The sequence below is a fragment of the Abramis brama genome (genome assembly GCF_963993115.1).
Source record: "Abramis brama genome assembly, chromosome: 6".
Classification (NCBI taxonomy): Eukaryota; Metazoa; Chordata; class Actinopteri; order Cypriniformes; family Leuciscidae; genus Abramis; species Abramis brama.
The window spans coordinates 40,108,853-40,126,930 of NC_139968.1; the positions used below are offsets into that span (position 1 = coordinate 40,108,853).

An 18,078-nucleotide genomic window follows, 5' to 3' on the forward strand; every position below is an offset into this window, starting at 1 on the left:
TTAAAGGTTTAAATTTGAATCGCGTTTCTGTGTGTGAATGAATGTTTTCTTTTAGCAAACTGTATTGCTATACTGAGTAAAAATCGACTGAAATATGTTGAAATAAAATGTATTTGTGTAAGCAACGTATTAAACTGCAAATTAACATTTATATTTCTTATAATAAAAACGAAAGACCTATGTTACAGACATATGAAAGACAACATTTCGTTGATTAGTTTTGGATAGATTATACATTTTTACTGTAAAATATCTGCCACCTCAAATAAGCTTTTGTTTGCCAATTTTTGCTCATATGTTAAATATAGTATGTTTTGTCAAAAATAAAGTAATCAAATAGTATGTTATAGTGTTTATTCCAATGTAGCCTAGGCTATATTCAAGTAATGAATCCTTAACTTTGAAATATGTATGATAAAATGTATACTTTAGTTTTTACAAAGAAAGATTACACTTAAATTGTTGTTGTAATTGTAACCTTTTAAATAAAAAAAATATATATTTACAAGGTAGATGTAAACAAACTATTAAAAGGTAAATATAAGCCTTTTCTTTAAATAATTTTTATTGTGTTTTATTAGTGACAAATTTGGGGAGAGGATAAATATTCCAAAACTGAAAATACAGTATGAGAATTAACTGCACAATTACTAGACATGTTTTCCTTGGATATTATAGGCCAATTTGCAAGCACAATTTGTGGAAAAATAAAAAAAAATTTGATGCTTCCAACTGTTGCTCTTGCATTCTTTCCTGTGGCTCAGTGACACACCTGAATTAATGGCTCATTAAGTATGCGGGCCCCATTGTCTCCTCAGGTGCGAACCACTAAATATGCATGATGGTGTTGGATCATTGACGCCCACTCGCATATTGCCTTTCCAAACAGAAAGTGTCTTGCAAAATTTAAATCAATGTATTGTGTTATGTGAATGATTAGGCAGGATTATTTTCACATCATTTTGAAGAAAAAAGGTCTCTAGGCGACAACATCCATTAGTCAAAAGTCTTATTGACACATATTTAGCATGTGTTTTGTGGCCGTATTTCAGAAACTTTAGGTTTTAGTTTTTTCAATAACCATGCATAAACATTATTCTCTCAAAAATACAAACATGTACATTCATGTTGCTCACATACATTTCGCTCACGGAAAAAAATACGCACCGCAAATGCAGTGCAGAGATCGTTTCCGCACCGAGTCTATTTTTGCTGTGCTGCAAACGCTGAATTAAAGTGACAGCGCATGTTTCGTGGTCAAAATGAACACAGATTGAATTGAAAATGTAGCAATTTCACCATAAATGCGATTAATTAAATAAAATGTAGTAATCTCACCATAAATGTATTTAAATACTTTTTTTTCACTTTAAGACCGGGGTAAAGCAAGGAAAGCTACAATTTACCTCAACAAGGTGACATAATGAACAACACTTGTCTCATTCGTGGAGGTGGAAAAACAAGTTCTTTGTGATACAAGATTTATTGTATTAAAATTTAAATGAAAAAGAAAAGGCATGAGAGTCGGCTGTTTTTGTCTGCGTTTTAATTTAAAATGTTTGCGATTTAATATAAGTACACGGTTAAATATTTGCCCACTTACTTGAGCAACTTAATATAAGTAGAAGTAATGCATTGAATAATAGGCTGACGTTGTTTAAATTGTGTTTAAACGTGCATACGTCTGTTAAAGAGTGTATATGCGTACAAAGAGAATCGCAATGCATGAGACGTTAAGACCGGGGTAAATCAAGGGAAAATACCATTTACTTAAACAAGACAACATAATGAACAACACTCGTCTCATTCGTGGAGGTGGAAAAACAAGTTCTTTGTGACATGCAAGATTTATTGTATAAAGATTTAAATTATGCAAAAGAAAGGAAAGGGTATGAGTCTGCTGTTTTTGTCAATTTTAAGTTTTAATTTAAAATGTAGGCTATGCGATTTTAATATAAGTAGCCTACATGGTAAAATATTTTACCACTTGCTTGAGCAACTTAATATATAATTATATAGAAGTAATGCATTTAATAATATGTTGTTTAAATTGTGTTTAAACGTGAATACGTCTATTAAACAGTGTATATGTGTACAAAGAGAATTGCAATGCTGACAAAAAACTTTTTTTAAATAGAAGTTGCTGATAACTTCTGGATTTGAAATACAAATAGTGAGTATGTATTTGTGGTATAGCTTACAGCAGCGGATCAGTTACGCACTGCAAACGCAGCATATGTGAAAGCACTATTGCGCGTGCTGCTCCTGCACTGCATACGCACTGCAACACGCACCGCATACCCACTGCACACGGAGTATGTGTGAAACGGGCGTGAGATGTAACAGAGAACATGCATGTATGAGAGAATCATGGGCACAAACATAAAAAAAAATAATCATAGCTTTGTTGCTATTTGGTATAACTAGATTAAAAATAATCATAGCTTTGTTGCTATTTGGTATAACTAGATTTTCTGTGTTTCATAACACTCATTTTGAATTTGTCCAGTCAAATTATTTTACAAAAGTAAATCTTTTTTTTTTTTTTTTTTTTTTTACTTAAAATGAGTTTTAAAACCTTTTCATGATTTGACAGGTATATGTTTTCTTGCTGTTTAATTTTAGACTCAACTGATTGGGAAAAATCTGTCCATCACCTGCCCCCAACGTCACAAAGCCACAACAACGGAGCAAAGATTCTTCCGGGCAGCTGACGATTTAGTGAGATTTCTTAAGGTGCGTGTCTTAATTTATTCTTAAAGGGTTAGTTCACTCACAAATGGAAATTCTGCCATTAATTACTCACCCTCATGTCGTTCCAAACATGTAAGACTTTCTTTCATCTTCACAACACAAATGAAGATATTTTTAATGAAATCTGTGCAATGGAAACAAATGGACATTACAAAGTCTTATACTTTCTTTCCTTTGGAAAGTTAGAAAATGTCCACTTCCTGCACATATTTCAGCCACCACTTTCTTGGGAACAGATACAAGTGTTGGTGTATTATGTAAAAGTGCACAAAAGAGGAAAACGCAATGTCATTACAATGAACTACACTCGGGAAAAATGTGATCAATAACTCATGGCAAAATATTTTTACATTAACATAAGTTTATCAGTTTTCACTTTCACAAGTCAAAGCAATTCATCATTATTCAAGATTTAACAGTTCTTGATCAGTAAGAGGGGTTATCCAGTAAGAGGGGTTATCACATGCAACACTAAAAATGTTGTATATATGCTTAAATGCACGTGTGATCTGATCTATATTGGTAAAACTATTCGCCCTCTGAAGCAAAGAATTAGCGAACACAAAAGTTCAATAAGACGAAATGATATGAATTATCCTGTTGCCCGCCATTTTAATAACCACTCGCATCCTCTATCCTCCCTCAGGTTTCAGGGAATAGAACAGGTTACTTCTCAGAGAGGGGGTGATGTTGACAGGCGACTATGTCAGAGAGAGCTGTATTGGATCTATATGTTAGAAGCTCTACAACCACTGGGTCTCAATGAGGAGTTTGATATGAGCGTGTTTCTTTAATCTCATCACTATAGACTATTCTATGCTTTATGATGGTCATAGCCTGATATTTGCATAGAATAGTGGTTTCTTTCTATTTGTGTCGATGCAAGGTTATCTTGTAATGTATTTTTCTATTTGAAGTTTTGATGTAATTTATGTGTTTTTGTGTTTTTTTGTTTTCAGTAGACCCTGTACCTAAGGCTATACTTGATATAGGCTATGTTGAACTACATTTCCCATGTTCCCTATCCTTGTAGCTTTAGCCATGTTAACACAGGTGTCTGGCATTATGTAATTAGGAGAGGTGATTGGCAAGAGCCCTTTTGTATGGCCACATTCACTTTGTTTGTATGCCTGAAAAAGGTCGCAAGACCGAAAGCTTGCTAATAAATTGATCTTGCACAGTTTTTGAGTGTGCGGCTGCTGTATTTGTACAATTTTCAATGAAGATTTAACAGTTGAAATGACTATACGGCCTTAATTTAATGTGATTTTACAGCGTAGGCTACTAAGATCTTTTCTATTTTTCTCAGCCTTTTTCTTGGTTGCTTTTATAAACAGACAACCATTTATTTAACAGTGTCTTTTATAAAAGAGACTATAATATAACTAAAAATTAGGCTACCATTATGTAGAATATTTTTGCACTTTTATTTGTTCCCATGTTCTTGTGTGGTGACTCTGACATTACAATGAACAAATTAATTATGCAATTATTAAAATACAAAAATATAGGCTAATAAGTGCTAAAAACATCTAACATGGCCACTTCTAACGGATGTCTGCCAGCCCCCATGTCTGGACTTTTTGCCAGCCCTCTCTCCTGGCTTTTGCAGACTTTGAGGTGTTCCCTGGCGTTTTGATTAAACATTAAAATTCTGAATAAACTTCGACTATTAGTTCTTGCTCTGCTGAGTAAAACTGTGCGCGCTCTTTGGCCACGCTGAGCAGCCAATAGCAGCGTTGCTGATCAATGTTTCTACTATCGATACATATCCCCTTTTAAACTTCGCATGAATGCGCAATTATCTCAGATAACTCAATCCAGCGATACTAATCATATCCAGCAGGTGTGTTCGAAGAACCCAATTAGCCGGATCATGATTAGCACGATGATATCATCTTGGATGTCTCATTTGATCTCGGATGTTTTAAGCAACGTACGAAGAACGAGCCCCAGATCAGTCAATAAACACTAATATCAGCGCTGACATCAACTAATATTTCTGAATACACAGAAATAAGATCAACAATATTATATTCAGTTGTTTTTGATTTGTCATTTCAAATGATTTGTCATTTCAAACTCTAAAATGATTCAACAATTCAATATGCAAATAGTGAATAAAATAAGACTATTTGATGGACAAGACTAATGATCTCTACTCACCATAGACAGAAACATTGGTAACACTTTACAATAAGGTTCCTTTATTAAACATTAGTTAATGTATTAACTAACATGAACTAACAATGAGCAATACATTTATTACTGTTTTTGTTAATCTTTGTTAATGTTAGTTAATACAAATAAAGCTGTTCATTGTTTGTTCATGTTAGTTCACAGTGCATTAACTAATGTTAACAAAATTTTAATGAAGTATTAGTAAATGTTGAAATTAACATTAACAAAGTTGAACAAATGCTGTATAAGTGCAGTTCATTATTAGTTAATGTTAACTAATGTAGTTAACTAATGAACCTTATTGTAAAGTGTTACCGAAACATTGAATACTTTTGATGAGAATCTTCCTGGAAACATCTGTAGTTTATAATCTCCAGCATGTTCAGTTCTGGTGTTTGTGATGGTCAGAGATCCAGTTTGATTGTCCAGCTTCAGTCTGTCTCTGAATCTCCCATCAAGAACATCATCATATACAGTGATTCTGTCAGACAGTTTATTGATTTCTGCTATTAAAGTGTTTTCATCTCCAAACCTCCACTGAATCAGATTATAATCCTTCATTTCAGTAAGATCAGAGTTTAGAGAGACTGAATCTCCCTCAATCACTGACACTGACTTCACTTCATCTGTCAAACACACAGAGAACAAACAGAAACAGGGTTTGCAAAGATTAATACTGTTAAATAGCTTTAATAATAAATACTAATATATAAAATATATAATAATAATATATAAATATATAAAATATTAATACTGTAGGAGCCAAATTGAGCTTTGAGTTGATTTCACGTTTCTTTCTTGTGAATAGTTAATAGTTATAATACGTGTGTGTGTGTGTGTGTGTGTGATTATATATATATATATATATATATATATATATATATATATATATATATATATATATATATATATATATATATATATATGGCCACATGTCTGTCTACCGCCACCTAAAGGACGGTTGGGAAGCTGAAGGTGGTACCTTTTTTTGAAATAATCCATTAAACCTGCTGAGAAACGAGGAGCGTGAACTAAAATGATCAGATCTGCGCGCATGCCAGGGAAAATCATGAATATTCATGTAGGCTCCGCCCACTGCCTCTACAGATGCACAACTCACTTTTACTCCACATTTCACATTGATAAATGGTGCAAAAGGGAGACTGCGTGAAACTTGTCACTTGTAAGTGAAAAACAGTGTTTGAGACTCGTCACAGCAGATTTAAGCAGTTGTAGTTATGTACTTGTGTTTGTGCTAGAAAAATATACAAGACATTTGTGAGAAAATATTCTCAAAGTGTGCAACTCTCATCGGATGAATTCACATACTGATTTGCGGATGATTCACATTTTTTGATGTGGGTGTGTAAATGCGTTTTGCACCATATTCACTGCAGCAACTGTAGCAAAAATGTGAGCGTACGAGTTTCTTAATTTGTGATTTGTAGAATAGGATTTGTGAACCTGCAATGAAGAATTTGAGAAGGTGTAACCGGTGTGTTGTGTTTGTGGAAGAGGAAAAAAAAGTCTACAAGTTTGCAACTCTTAAAACATTTCTCTCTGTGACTTCAAATTTACTGATACACATGTGTGGCTATTCTCTACAACTACAAATTTCACTGTCACAGGCGTTCAGTTGATTTGCACCAAAAATACCTTCATAGGAAAGGCCTTAAAGACAGGAAGCTGCAGTCTCTGGGGTGGCGGAGAGGGCGAACAGTCTTTTGACTGTGTGTGTGTGTGTGTGTGTGCTGTATGGTTCCATGACGTGAAAAGCTGTTTGCTACCATATAAGAAACTACTTTAGTTTAATTGTTTGTTTTATTTACCTTTTAGTTTTTTGTAACATTCTCAATAACAATAAATGGTCATTGAACCGACTGGATCAACTTCTACTCCTCATCTTTACAACTGCGTCAAACTATATCCAGCTCAGCACACAGTAGCAAATAGAAAACAAAGATCAGACTGGAAAAAGCTACTGCAAATACTGTTAAATCACTTTATAGTGGTTTAATAATCGAATAGTTTAAAATTGACATTAAAAATAAACAATATAAAATTATTATTTTTTTAAATCGTGTATGAATTCATTTAAATTTTTTCATTTAAAAACAGGTGTAAACTTTTTTGAACTCACCAATGACAACGAGAATGAAAAACTTGATCACAAAGTTGACCTGTAGATAATATTCTCCACCATGTTCAGTTGTGGTGTTTGTGATGATCAGAGATCCAGTTTGATTGTCCAGCTTCAGTCTGTCTCTGAATCTCCCATCAAGAACATCATCATATACAGTGATTCTGTCGGCCCGTTTATTGATTTCAGCTATTAAAGTGTTTTCAATCCTCCACTGAATCACATCATCATCCTTCATTTCAGTAAGATCAGAGTTTAGAGAGACTGAATCTCCCTCATTCACTAACTTCAGGACTGAATCACCACACACACACACACACACACACACACACAGACACAGGGTTCGTCACAGATTAAGACGGCCACTTGATGGTTTATAAAAGTAAATAGTTTGAAATTTAAATTTGAAATGAATTTCATCATTAAACACCAAAAGCAAAATGAATGTTGAATTATTAATTGTATATTTGTGCTGATTAAAATATAAAACAGGTGAAACAAATATTTAACTCACCAAGGACATAGAGTCTGAAACCCTTGCTCTCACTGTTGGTCAGTAGTTCATAACGTCCAGGATGATCAGTTGTGGTGTTTGTGATGGTCAGAGATCCAGTTTGATTGTCCAGCTTCAGTCTGTCTCTGAATCTCCCATCAAGAACATCATCATATACAGTGATTCTGTCGGCCGTTACATTGATTTCTGCTATTAAAGTGATTTCAAACCACCACTGAATCACATCATCATCCTTCATTTCAGTAAGATTGGAGTTTAGAGAGACTGAATCTCCCTCAAACACTCACTTCATCATCACCAAACACTCCTGAAGAACAGAGTTTTTCACAGATTAAAGCTTTAAAATCACTTGATGTTGGTTTGATGAAGCTTCACTAAAATACTTTTAATCAAGTAAATGTGAAGTGATTAATATTATGCAGCATTTCAAAGATAAAAGATGATGAATGAAAATGAGAAATAGTTAAACAGTTTTATACAATCAAGTGACTTTAATCTCAAATAAGTGTTTTCTCTCAGCAAAATCACACATTATTTGTTTCTATACGAGAATAACAGTGAATGTTAATAATTTCTGACTAATTTAACCAGTAATTTATCACATCAGAACAGAAACAACTGAAAGCAGAAAAACACATTTAAAACTCACCATCCAGACGCCACAAACACAAACAGAGCAAAACTAATTTGAGGAACATTTTCTTCATCGGTTCACTGAAAAGCCCACGATAGTAACTCTTAATGTCTGAAACACTCAGATTGCTCTGAAAGACTGAACTGAGATATTTATCTGGTTGTGTAACCTCTCACACAGTTTACACTCACAACGTCCACGTCACTCTTTAACATCACGAAAATCAACAAGCTTTTGCTGATCTTACATTTTCAAATGAATTCTGGCCCTGAATGAAAACTCAAAACCAGGAAAAGACAAAGTTCAGGCGATCAGCAAACAGCTTCTCTGAAGCAAGGCCAAACACACAAGCAGTGAACAAAGTTTAAGTCCAAATCAGTGTAAATCAAGCAGAAATAAACAGGCTTGATAATGTATCTCCATCCATACTAGCGTTTTCAAGTGTTTTCTAAAGGTCTGAAAATACTTAAATCATCTTTGCATGTCTAAATCATAATACGAGCTCACTGAGACTATCTGGTACCAAGGTCACTCTCAAAATCATCATTCCATGCACAGTAAATCTGAAATCCGGAAATCAACACCAATAGAGTTAATTTCAACACTTTAAAAGTGTATGGGAACCACCCACAAAGTGTTAGTTCAACACTTTCAAAAGTGTTGCCTCTCGCAACACCGACACAGTGTTACAATATGAACACTAAGAGAGTAAAATATTAACACCAATGCAGAGAACAACAACACTGTTATAGAGCTGGGTGCAGTTAAAATTCTACACTGTTCTGGTGTTGACCTAACACCTTTAAAAAAATGGAAATCACAATCTTCTCAACCTTATAGGAGTCAAATATTACACCATCCTGGTGTTGATAAAACACATTTTTACAAATAAAAACACTAAGCGAGTTACCAGTTTTTCTTATTAGTGTTCTGCATCTGCCACTTTAAAGAACTGTAAAATAAACTCACAAATAATTTAATCTGAAAAGAATAAATTCAATTTGAAATAAACTAAGGCTGGGAATCGATTAAAAAAAATTAACTAATTAATTGCACAATTTGCTGTAATTAATTGCAATTAATTGCATTTCCACCAAGCTTGTAATCATCAATATTTAAACTTACAATCACCTAATTAAATTAAACAACACATGAAAAAAAGGAACAGAAAATCACCCTATATTAAAATAATATTAAACATGAATATATCAATATATTATTATTTTTCAATAATCAATCAACATAATCAATTTAACAGATTACACCACCCAATACACCACAATTATTATTTATTTTTTTCCTACTAATTATCAAAATAAAATATAGTCCTACAAAGCTATTATTACCAGAGCATGTGATCAGAGCTTTTACCATTGTTGCCCAGCATAACTATACCAGGGGCCCGTTCTTCGTACGTCGCTAACTCACTTAGCTGGATTTGATTGTTGGCGATTTGGCATGATCTTGGATTGTTTGGTTCTTCGACGCTCATCCTGGACTTGCTGTCATAGCAACAGGTGCGCAATCTTAAACCTGGTCGGGAGCAGGCTTATTTCATGTAAACAGGATTAGATCGCGGCTTCATAAGCGGAGCTGATACGGGAAATCCAGCGCAGCGCGATAGTGCACTTTCTTTCTGAGATATATATTTTTTCTCGTGATTCGTGAGATTGTCGTTTTTTGTCGCTTTTATGTTTAAAAAACAGTTGTTGTTTTTTTCTGTTTTTTTTGTGGCATTTCCAAGCCTTTTAAGACCCAATGTTGTAAAGCAATTTTTTTTTTTTTTTTTTTTTTAGGCTATCATAATTTTTTATGAAGATCATACAATCATGACCATGCCGATTACAGATATGTCACTCAGGCTTCACTAACGTGATTGGTACCATAGACTATAGGCTACCATAGACTGCCATCAAGGCCTCAATGAAGGGGATTATGTGAACAGAAAGGGGATTCACAATGTAAATGTGCAGCCCAGTTACTATTGTGATTCTTAATATTCCAGATTAAAAATATTATATCAAATAAAAAAAAGGCAGTTGACTAAAATCTTCCATATCACAAATGTGAAAGCAAAATGGCCAGGATCTGTGCATGACTTAAGAATTTTCAGAGATTCACATTTATGCACATTATTTGAAAGTGGTAAGAAAAGTTCCACAATTAAATATCAAGCTCACTGTATTACATACACTTATGCTGATCCTAACAGAACTGCATTTTTTCATAGGTGATTATGACATGTTCCTGCCTGCAGACAGGTGTTTTATGACCCATTCCCTGACCCAGACCAGTTACAATGCAGCTCTAGCCAGAACAAGGACACACAATGAAATGAACTTTGGCTAACTAAAGGGAAGATTTCAGTGTCTGAAAAGTCTGAGGGTTGCACACCTGACAGGGCCTGTGACATTGTTGCATGTGCCATATTACACAACATTGCAACAACAAAAAACAAACAAAAAAAAACACTTCATTAAATGTTTAATAAAAGACAAATATGCTTAGTTCCTTGAGTTTTATTTCAATTGTTCTTTGTAAAGAAAAGCCAGTGGTCAAGTGCCTGCAACAAGAGATATTAGACACATGCCTCATGCAACAAATAAAAAGGAAAAGTTGGCTATACACTGCCCACCTGTAGGCCTATAAGTGGGCAGTTTCCTTTTTTTATATTGCAGCATATAAAAAAAGGAAACACAGACAGAGGAGACATAGATGTCCCCTCTGTCTGTGCAGACTCTTCTGTAGGCCTTTCTGTAGATGTGGAATCCTGCAACTTATATTGCAGCCATAAAGCATACAAGTATAAATTAAGTAAAGTTATTTATGCACTTGCAGGTAGGCTAGTTCCTCCATATGACAGTTATCTGAGAGGGTTTATTCACTGTCCAGTGCAATGGAAACAAATAGACATTACAAAGTCTTCTACTTTCTTTCCCTTGGAAAGTTGAAAAGTGGAAATGTCCACTTACTGCACATATTTCAGCCACCACTTTCTTGGGAACAGATACAAGTGTTGGTGTATTATGTAAAAGTGCACAAAAGAGGAAAACACAATGTCATTACAATGAACTACACTCGGAAAAAATGTGATCAATAACTCATGGCAAAATATTTTTACATTAACATAAGTTTATCAGTTTTCACTTTCACAAGTCAAAGCAATTCATCATTACTCAAGATTTAACAGTTGAAATAACTATACAGCCTTAATTTAATGTAGCAAAAATTATTTTACAGCGTAGGCTACTAAGATCTTTTCTTTTTTTCTCAGCCTTTTTCTTGGTTGCTTTTATAAACAGACAACCATTTATTTATGTAATGATTTATATCTGTGTTCCTCTGTCCTGTCCCGTGTTCATCAGTTCCCTGTTATGTTGATTAGTCTCCCCAGGTGTTTCTATTAACCACGCCCCCTTGTTATCTTGTTTAGCTTGTCTGTCTGTGTATTTAAGCCCTGTGTTTAGTTCAGTCTTGGTCAGTTCTTGTTTATTGTTGCACCATTGCGGTTATTCTGTTCCCCGAGTCTTAGTCCTGAGTTTGTGCTTGTATATGTTAAATTTTGAGGTTATTTAATAAAAGACTACAGCACGTGGATCCTGCTTCCTCCTCTGCTTCAACCAAAGACGTAACAATTTAACAGTGCCTTTTATAAAAGAGACTATAATATAACTAAAAATTAGGCTATCATTATGTAGAATATTTTTGTACTTCACTTTTATTTGTCTTTTTATTTTATTAACATCTAACATGGCCACTTCTAACGGATTTAAATTGTCTGCTACTTTTTGCCAGCCCTCTCTCCTGGCTTTTGCAGATTTTGAGGTGTTCCCTGGCGTTTTGATTAAACATCAAAATTCCGAATAAACTTCGACTATTAGTTCTTGCTCTGCTGAGTAAAACTGTGCGCGCTCTTTGGCCACGCTGATCAGTGTTTCTACTATCGTTACATATCCCCTTTTAAACTTCGCATGAATGCGCAATTATCTCAGATAACTCAATTCAGCGATACTAATCATATCCGGGTGCGTTCGAAGAACCTAATTAGCCAGATCATGATTAGCACAATGATATCATCTTGGATGTCTCATTTGATCCCGAATGTTTTAAGCAACGTACGAAGAACGAGCCCCAGATCAGTCAATAAACACTAATATCAGCGCTGACATCAACTAATATTTCTGAATACACAGAAATAGGATCAACAATATTATATTCAGTTGTTTTTGATTTGTCATTTCAAATGATTTGTCATTTCAAACTCTAAAATGACTCAACAATTCAATATGCAAATAGTGAATAAAATAAGACTATTTGATGGACAAGACTAATGATCTCTACTCACCATAGACAAAAACATTGAATACTTTTGATGAGAATCTTCCTGGAAACATCTGTAGTTGATAATCTCCATCATGTTCAGTTGTGGTGTTTGTGATGGTCAGATATCCAGTTTGATTGTCCAGCTTCAGTCTGTCTCTGAATCTCCCATCAAGAACATCATCATATACAGTGATTCTGTTGGACAGTTTATTGATTTCTGCTATTAAAGTGTTTTCATCTCCAAACCTCCACTGAATCAGATTATAATCCTTCATTTCAGTAAGATCAGAGTTTAGAGAGACTGAATCTCCCTCCTTCACTGACACTGACTTCACTTCATCTGTCAAACACACAGAGAACAAACAGAAACAGGGTTTGCAAAGATTAATACTGTTAAATAGCTTTAATAATAAATACTAATATATAAAATATAAAATAATAATATATAAATATATAAAATATTAATACTGTAGGAGCCAAATTGAGCTTTGAGTTGATTTCACGTTTCTTTCTAGTGAATAGTTAATAGTTATAATACGTGTGTGTGTGTGTGTGTGTGTGTGTGTGAGTGATCATATATATATATATATATATATATATATATATATATATATGATCACTCATATATATATGAGTATATATATATATATATATATATGGCCACAGATCTGTCTACCGCCACCTAAAGGACGGTTGGGAAGCTGAAGGTGGAGTGAAGGTGGTACCTTTTTTTGAAATAATTAAACCTGCTGAGAAACGAGGAGCGTGAACTAAAATGATCAGATCCACGCGCATGCCAGGGAAACTCATGAATATTCATGTAGGCTCCGCCCACTGCCTCTACAGATGCACAACTCACTTTTACTCCACATTTCACATTGATAAATGGTGAAAAAGGGAGACTGCACGAAACTTGTCACTTGTAAGTGAAAAACAGTGTCGAATCAGTCTGAATAACAGACTCGTCACAGCAGATTTAAGCAGTTGTAGTTATGTACTTGTGTTTGTGCTAGAAAAATATACAAGACATTTGTGAGAAAATATTCTAAAAGTGTGCAACTCTCATCGGATGAATTCACATACTGATTTGCGGATGATTCACATTTTTTGATGCGGGTGTGTAAATGCGTTTTGCACCATATTCACTGCAGCAATTGTAGCAAAAATGTGAGCGTACGAGTTTCTTAATTTGTGATTTGTAGAATAGGATTTGTGAACCTGCATTGAAGAATTTGAGAAGGTGTAACCGGTGTGTTGTGTTTGTGGAAGAGGAAAAAAAAGTCTACAAGTTTGCAACTCTTAAAACATTTCTCTCTGTGACTTCAAATTTACTGATACACATGTGTGGCTATTCTCTACAACTACAAATTTCACTGTCACAGGCGTTCAGTTGATTTGCACCAAAAATACCTTCATAGGAAAGGCCTTAAAGACAGGAAGCTGCAGTCTCTGGGGTGGCGGAGAGGGCAAACAGTCTTTTGACTGTGTGTGTGTGTGTGTGTGTGCTGTATGGTTCCATGATGTGAAAAGCTGTTTGCTACCATATAAGAAACTACTTTACTTTAATTGTTTGTTTTATTTACCTTTTAGTTTTTTGTAACATTCTCAATAACAATATATGGTTCTCGACTTCCTGTTTCGAATGCGCATGCGTCGCGTCTGAACGCGTTGTTGTCTTTGGAGCTCCATCGATTGATTTATAATTCTTGATTTCTCTTTAAACTCACTTACAACGAACATTTTCTATTTTTCCTCACCTCATAGTTACAACGCGGACTGTTGAGCAGACGCGTCTCAAGCCTATTAGTGATCCAACGTCGGATACTCTTATAGGTTACTCCTGTGGATCACGGCTGAACGCGTCTTCTCCACACTCACTTACAAACAAACATTTTTTTCGCCTATCGTGCGTCTACTCTACACCTGTACCACTAAAAAGACGGATTATATCCAAGACTTCAGTCATAAATTAGTATTAATATTGATAGCATCACTGGTAGCGTCGTTGCTAACTTAACTTACTGTCCATCTGTTAAAATGGCGAATATATCAGATGTAAGTAGTCTACCTTTTGGTGCAGGTGAGGACACATTTGAGCTACACGCGTTGCAGTCTGAGCTGGAAGCTGTTGAGAAACAGATCCACGACCTTTTAGTGAGAAAAGCCGAGCTGATAGACCGGCGGTTAGCTCTTGAAACATCACGCGCCGATGCACACAAATCAGTGATCAACGTTACTAACCCGCTGACTCCGACCTCGTCTACTCCGTGCGTTACTCAGCATCGGTCACGAGCGTCGAGGCCGCGATCAGCCATGGTCTCGTTTACGCCGGCTCCAACATGCCACCACGAAGCCTGGATATTTCCGCAGCGGAAGACGCGAGTCAGGTCTAGACCAAGAAAACTCTCTCCGACCCTCCCGGTTTTCGAGATATCCACACAAAACTGCTTCTCCCCTCTTCGCGAAACAGAACGCGATGCTGTAATCATCGGTGATTCCATCGTTCGACACGTACAAGCTACGTTAAATAAAAGTAAGGTGCATAGTCACTGCTTTCCTGGTGCTCGTGTTTCTGAAATCGCTGCTCACGTTCCCGAGATTCTGAACGAGCGCGTCGGAACTGTGGTCCTGCACGCGGGAGGGGCTGACATCAGGCTGCGACAGACAGAGGTTCTGAAGAAAGACTTCAGGAATCTGATCGATACGGTACGCAGCACATCGCCTGATATAACGATCATTGTGTCAGGACCGCTTCCCACGTACCGACTAGGTCATGAAAAGTTTAGTAGATTATTCGCGCTAAATGAATGGTTAATGTCATGGTGCAATGAGCAGAAACTGCTCTTTGTAAATAATTGGAATCTGTTTTGGGAGCGTCCTAGGCTTTACCGTGCCGATGGCTTACACCCAAGCAGATTCGGATCGGATCTTCTGTCAGATAACATCTCCAAAATGTTAAATACCTTTTGACTAGTAACCAAAAGTTCAAATCATAGTCTCTGCTGCACCAAATTAACTGATATAAATAGTGTAGAACATTGCATAGAAACTGTGTCTATTCCTCGTTTAGTGAGATCAAATAATAAATCTACTGCAGGATCTAGAAAAAATCTAATTGTTATTAAACCAGAAAATGTTGCTATTAGTAAACAAAAACAATTTCTAAAGCTAGGTCTTCTAAACATTAGATCACTCACACCTAAGGCAGTTATTGTAAATGAAATAGTCACGGATAATAGCTTCGATGTCCTTTGCCTTACTGAAACTTGGCTTAAACCTAATGATTATTTCGGTCTAAATGAGTCTACTCCATCAGGATACTCCTATAAGCACGAACCCCGTCTGATTGGTCGTGGCGGCGGTGTTGCAGCGGTCTATAGAGATATTCTCAATGTTACTCAGAAAACGGGTTATAAGTTTATTTCGTTTGAAATACTTGTACTAAATGTTACGCTCTTAGATGTTAGAAAAAAATCCATATTATCTCTAGCCTTGGCTACCGTATATAGACCGCCTGGGCCTTACGCTGATTTCCTAAAAGAGTTTGCAGATTTTCTCTCAGATCTATTGGTCAATGTAGATAAAGCATTAATTGTTGGAGATTTTAACATACACGTAGATAATCCAAATGATGCGTTAGGGGCTGCGTTTATAGATTTATTAAATTCCTTTGGGGTCAAACAAAACGTCACCGGACCAACTCATCGTCTTAATCACACACTCGATTTAATTATATCATATGGAACCGATCCAACCGATATAGATATCATTCCACAAAGTGATGATGTCACTGACCATTACTTGGTAACTTGCATATTACGTACTGCTGTAATATGTCATGCGGCGCCGCGTTTTCGACCAGGCAGAACAATCCTTCCATCCACCATAGATAATTTCTCGAGTTGCTTGTCTGATCTGTCTCAGCTGCTGCCTGAACCCAAACAAACAGATGAACTAGAAGAACTAACTAGCACTATGAGCACCATTCTCTCTAGAACATTGGATGTTGTTGCACCCGTTAGATTAAAAAAGGTCACAGAGAAAATTAAAGCACCATGGTACAATAATACTACGCATGTTCTAAAGAGAGAAACCCGTAATTTAGAGCGTAAATGGAAACAAACTAATTTAGAGATCTTTAGAATCGCATGGAAAGACAGTATGTCACGTTATAAAAAGGCCCTAAAAGCGGCCAGGGCTGAGCATCTCCGCAAACTAATAGAAAACAACCAAAACAATCCTAGGTTTTTATTTAACACCGTGGCTAGACTAACAAATAAACAGACGTCACCCGAACAAAATATCCCGTTACAGTTTAGTAGTAATGATTTCATGAACTTCTTCACTGAGAAAATAGAAAACATCAGAACCACAATTGTAAACGTTCAATCCTCAATCGCACCTTATAATTCAGCCTCAATTTTCCCCCCGCAAGAACAATTACAGTGCTTTACAACTATAGAACAAAAAGAGTTAAATAAACTTATCACTTCATCTAAAACAACAACATGTTTATTAGATCCTATACCAACTAAACTACTGAAGGAAGTGTTACCTGTAGTAGAAGAGCCTCTCCTCAATATTATTAACTCGTCTTTATCTTTAGGTCATGTTCCAAGAACATTTAAACTGGCAGTGATAAAACCTCTCATTAAGAAACCACAATTAGACCCGCATAATCTAGCAAATTATAGACCCATTTCAAATCTACCTTTTATGTCTAAAATACTAGAAAAAGTTGTGTCCGCTCAACTGGGCTCTTTCTTGCAAGAAAATGATATCTATGAAAAGTTTCAGTCAGGATTCAGGCCGCATCATAGCACTGAAACTGCGCTCGTTAAAATCACAAATGATTTACTTTTAGCTTCTGACCAAGGCTGCATCTCAATACTAGTTTTACTTGATCTAAGTGCTGCGTTCGATACTATAGATCACACAATACTCTTAGATCGACTACAAAATTATACTGGTGTTCAAGGACAAGCATTAAGCTGGTTTAGATCATACTTATCAGACCGCTACCATTTTGTCTATTTAAATGGAGAAAAATCGATCATAATTCCAGTAAACTATGGAGTGCCGCAGGGATCTGTGTTGGGCCCTCTATTATTCTCAATATATATGCTGCCACTTGGAAATATTATAAGGAAACATGGAATTAGTTTCCATTGTTATGCTGATGACACTCAAATATATATTTCATCACGGCCGGATGAAAACGCTAAATTATCCAAATTGACAGAGTGTGTTAAAGATATAAAAGATTGGATGACGCGTAATTTTCTATTATTAAATCCAGACAAGACAGAGGTAATACTTATCGGTTCAAAAAACCGCCCACAGAACCTCTCACAATACAACTTTGACATCGTAGGATGTCCTGTTACTTTATCCTCTACAGTAAAAGACCTGGGTGTTATACTCGATTGTAACCTGTCTTTTGAAAATCATATTTCGTATGTTACAAAAACAGCCTTTTTCCACCTTAGAAACATTGCTAAGCTACGTAATATGCTATCAGTTTCTGATGCA

At 35.6% G+C, this 18,078-nt stretch overlaps 1 protein-coding gene across 2 annotated transcripts in view; it reads right to left on the reverse strand.

Annotated features, from left to right (window-relative positions):
* Positions 1–718: 718 nt before the first annotated feature.
* The window catches only part of LOC311084222 (uncharacterized protein), a 316,630-nt gene continuing 299,270 nt past the window's right edge, over positions 719–18,078 (reverse strand). The window contains exons 1-4 of one of the 2 annotated variants that reach the window (XM_084116138.1): positions 8,239–8,417; positions 7,590–7,896; positions 7,076–7,369; positions 719–5,561 (exon numbers count right to left, since the gene is read on the reverse strand). In XM_084116138.1, the coding sequence (XP_083972264.1) occupies positions 5,224–5,561; positions 7,076–7,369; positions 7,590–7,827 (870 nt within the window). In that variant the 5' untranslated portion in view covers positions 7,828–7,896; positions 8,239–8,417 and the 3' untranslated portion in view covers positions 719–5,223. Of the gene's footprint in view, positions 5,562–7,075; positions 7,370–7,589; positions 7,897–8,238; positions 8,418–18,078 lie in introns of those variants that run through there. The other variant, XM_084116137.1, reaches the window with a different exon arrangement.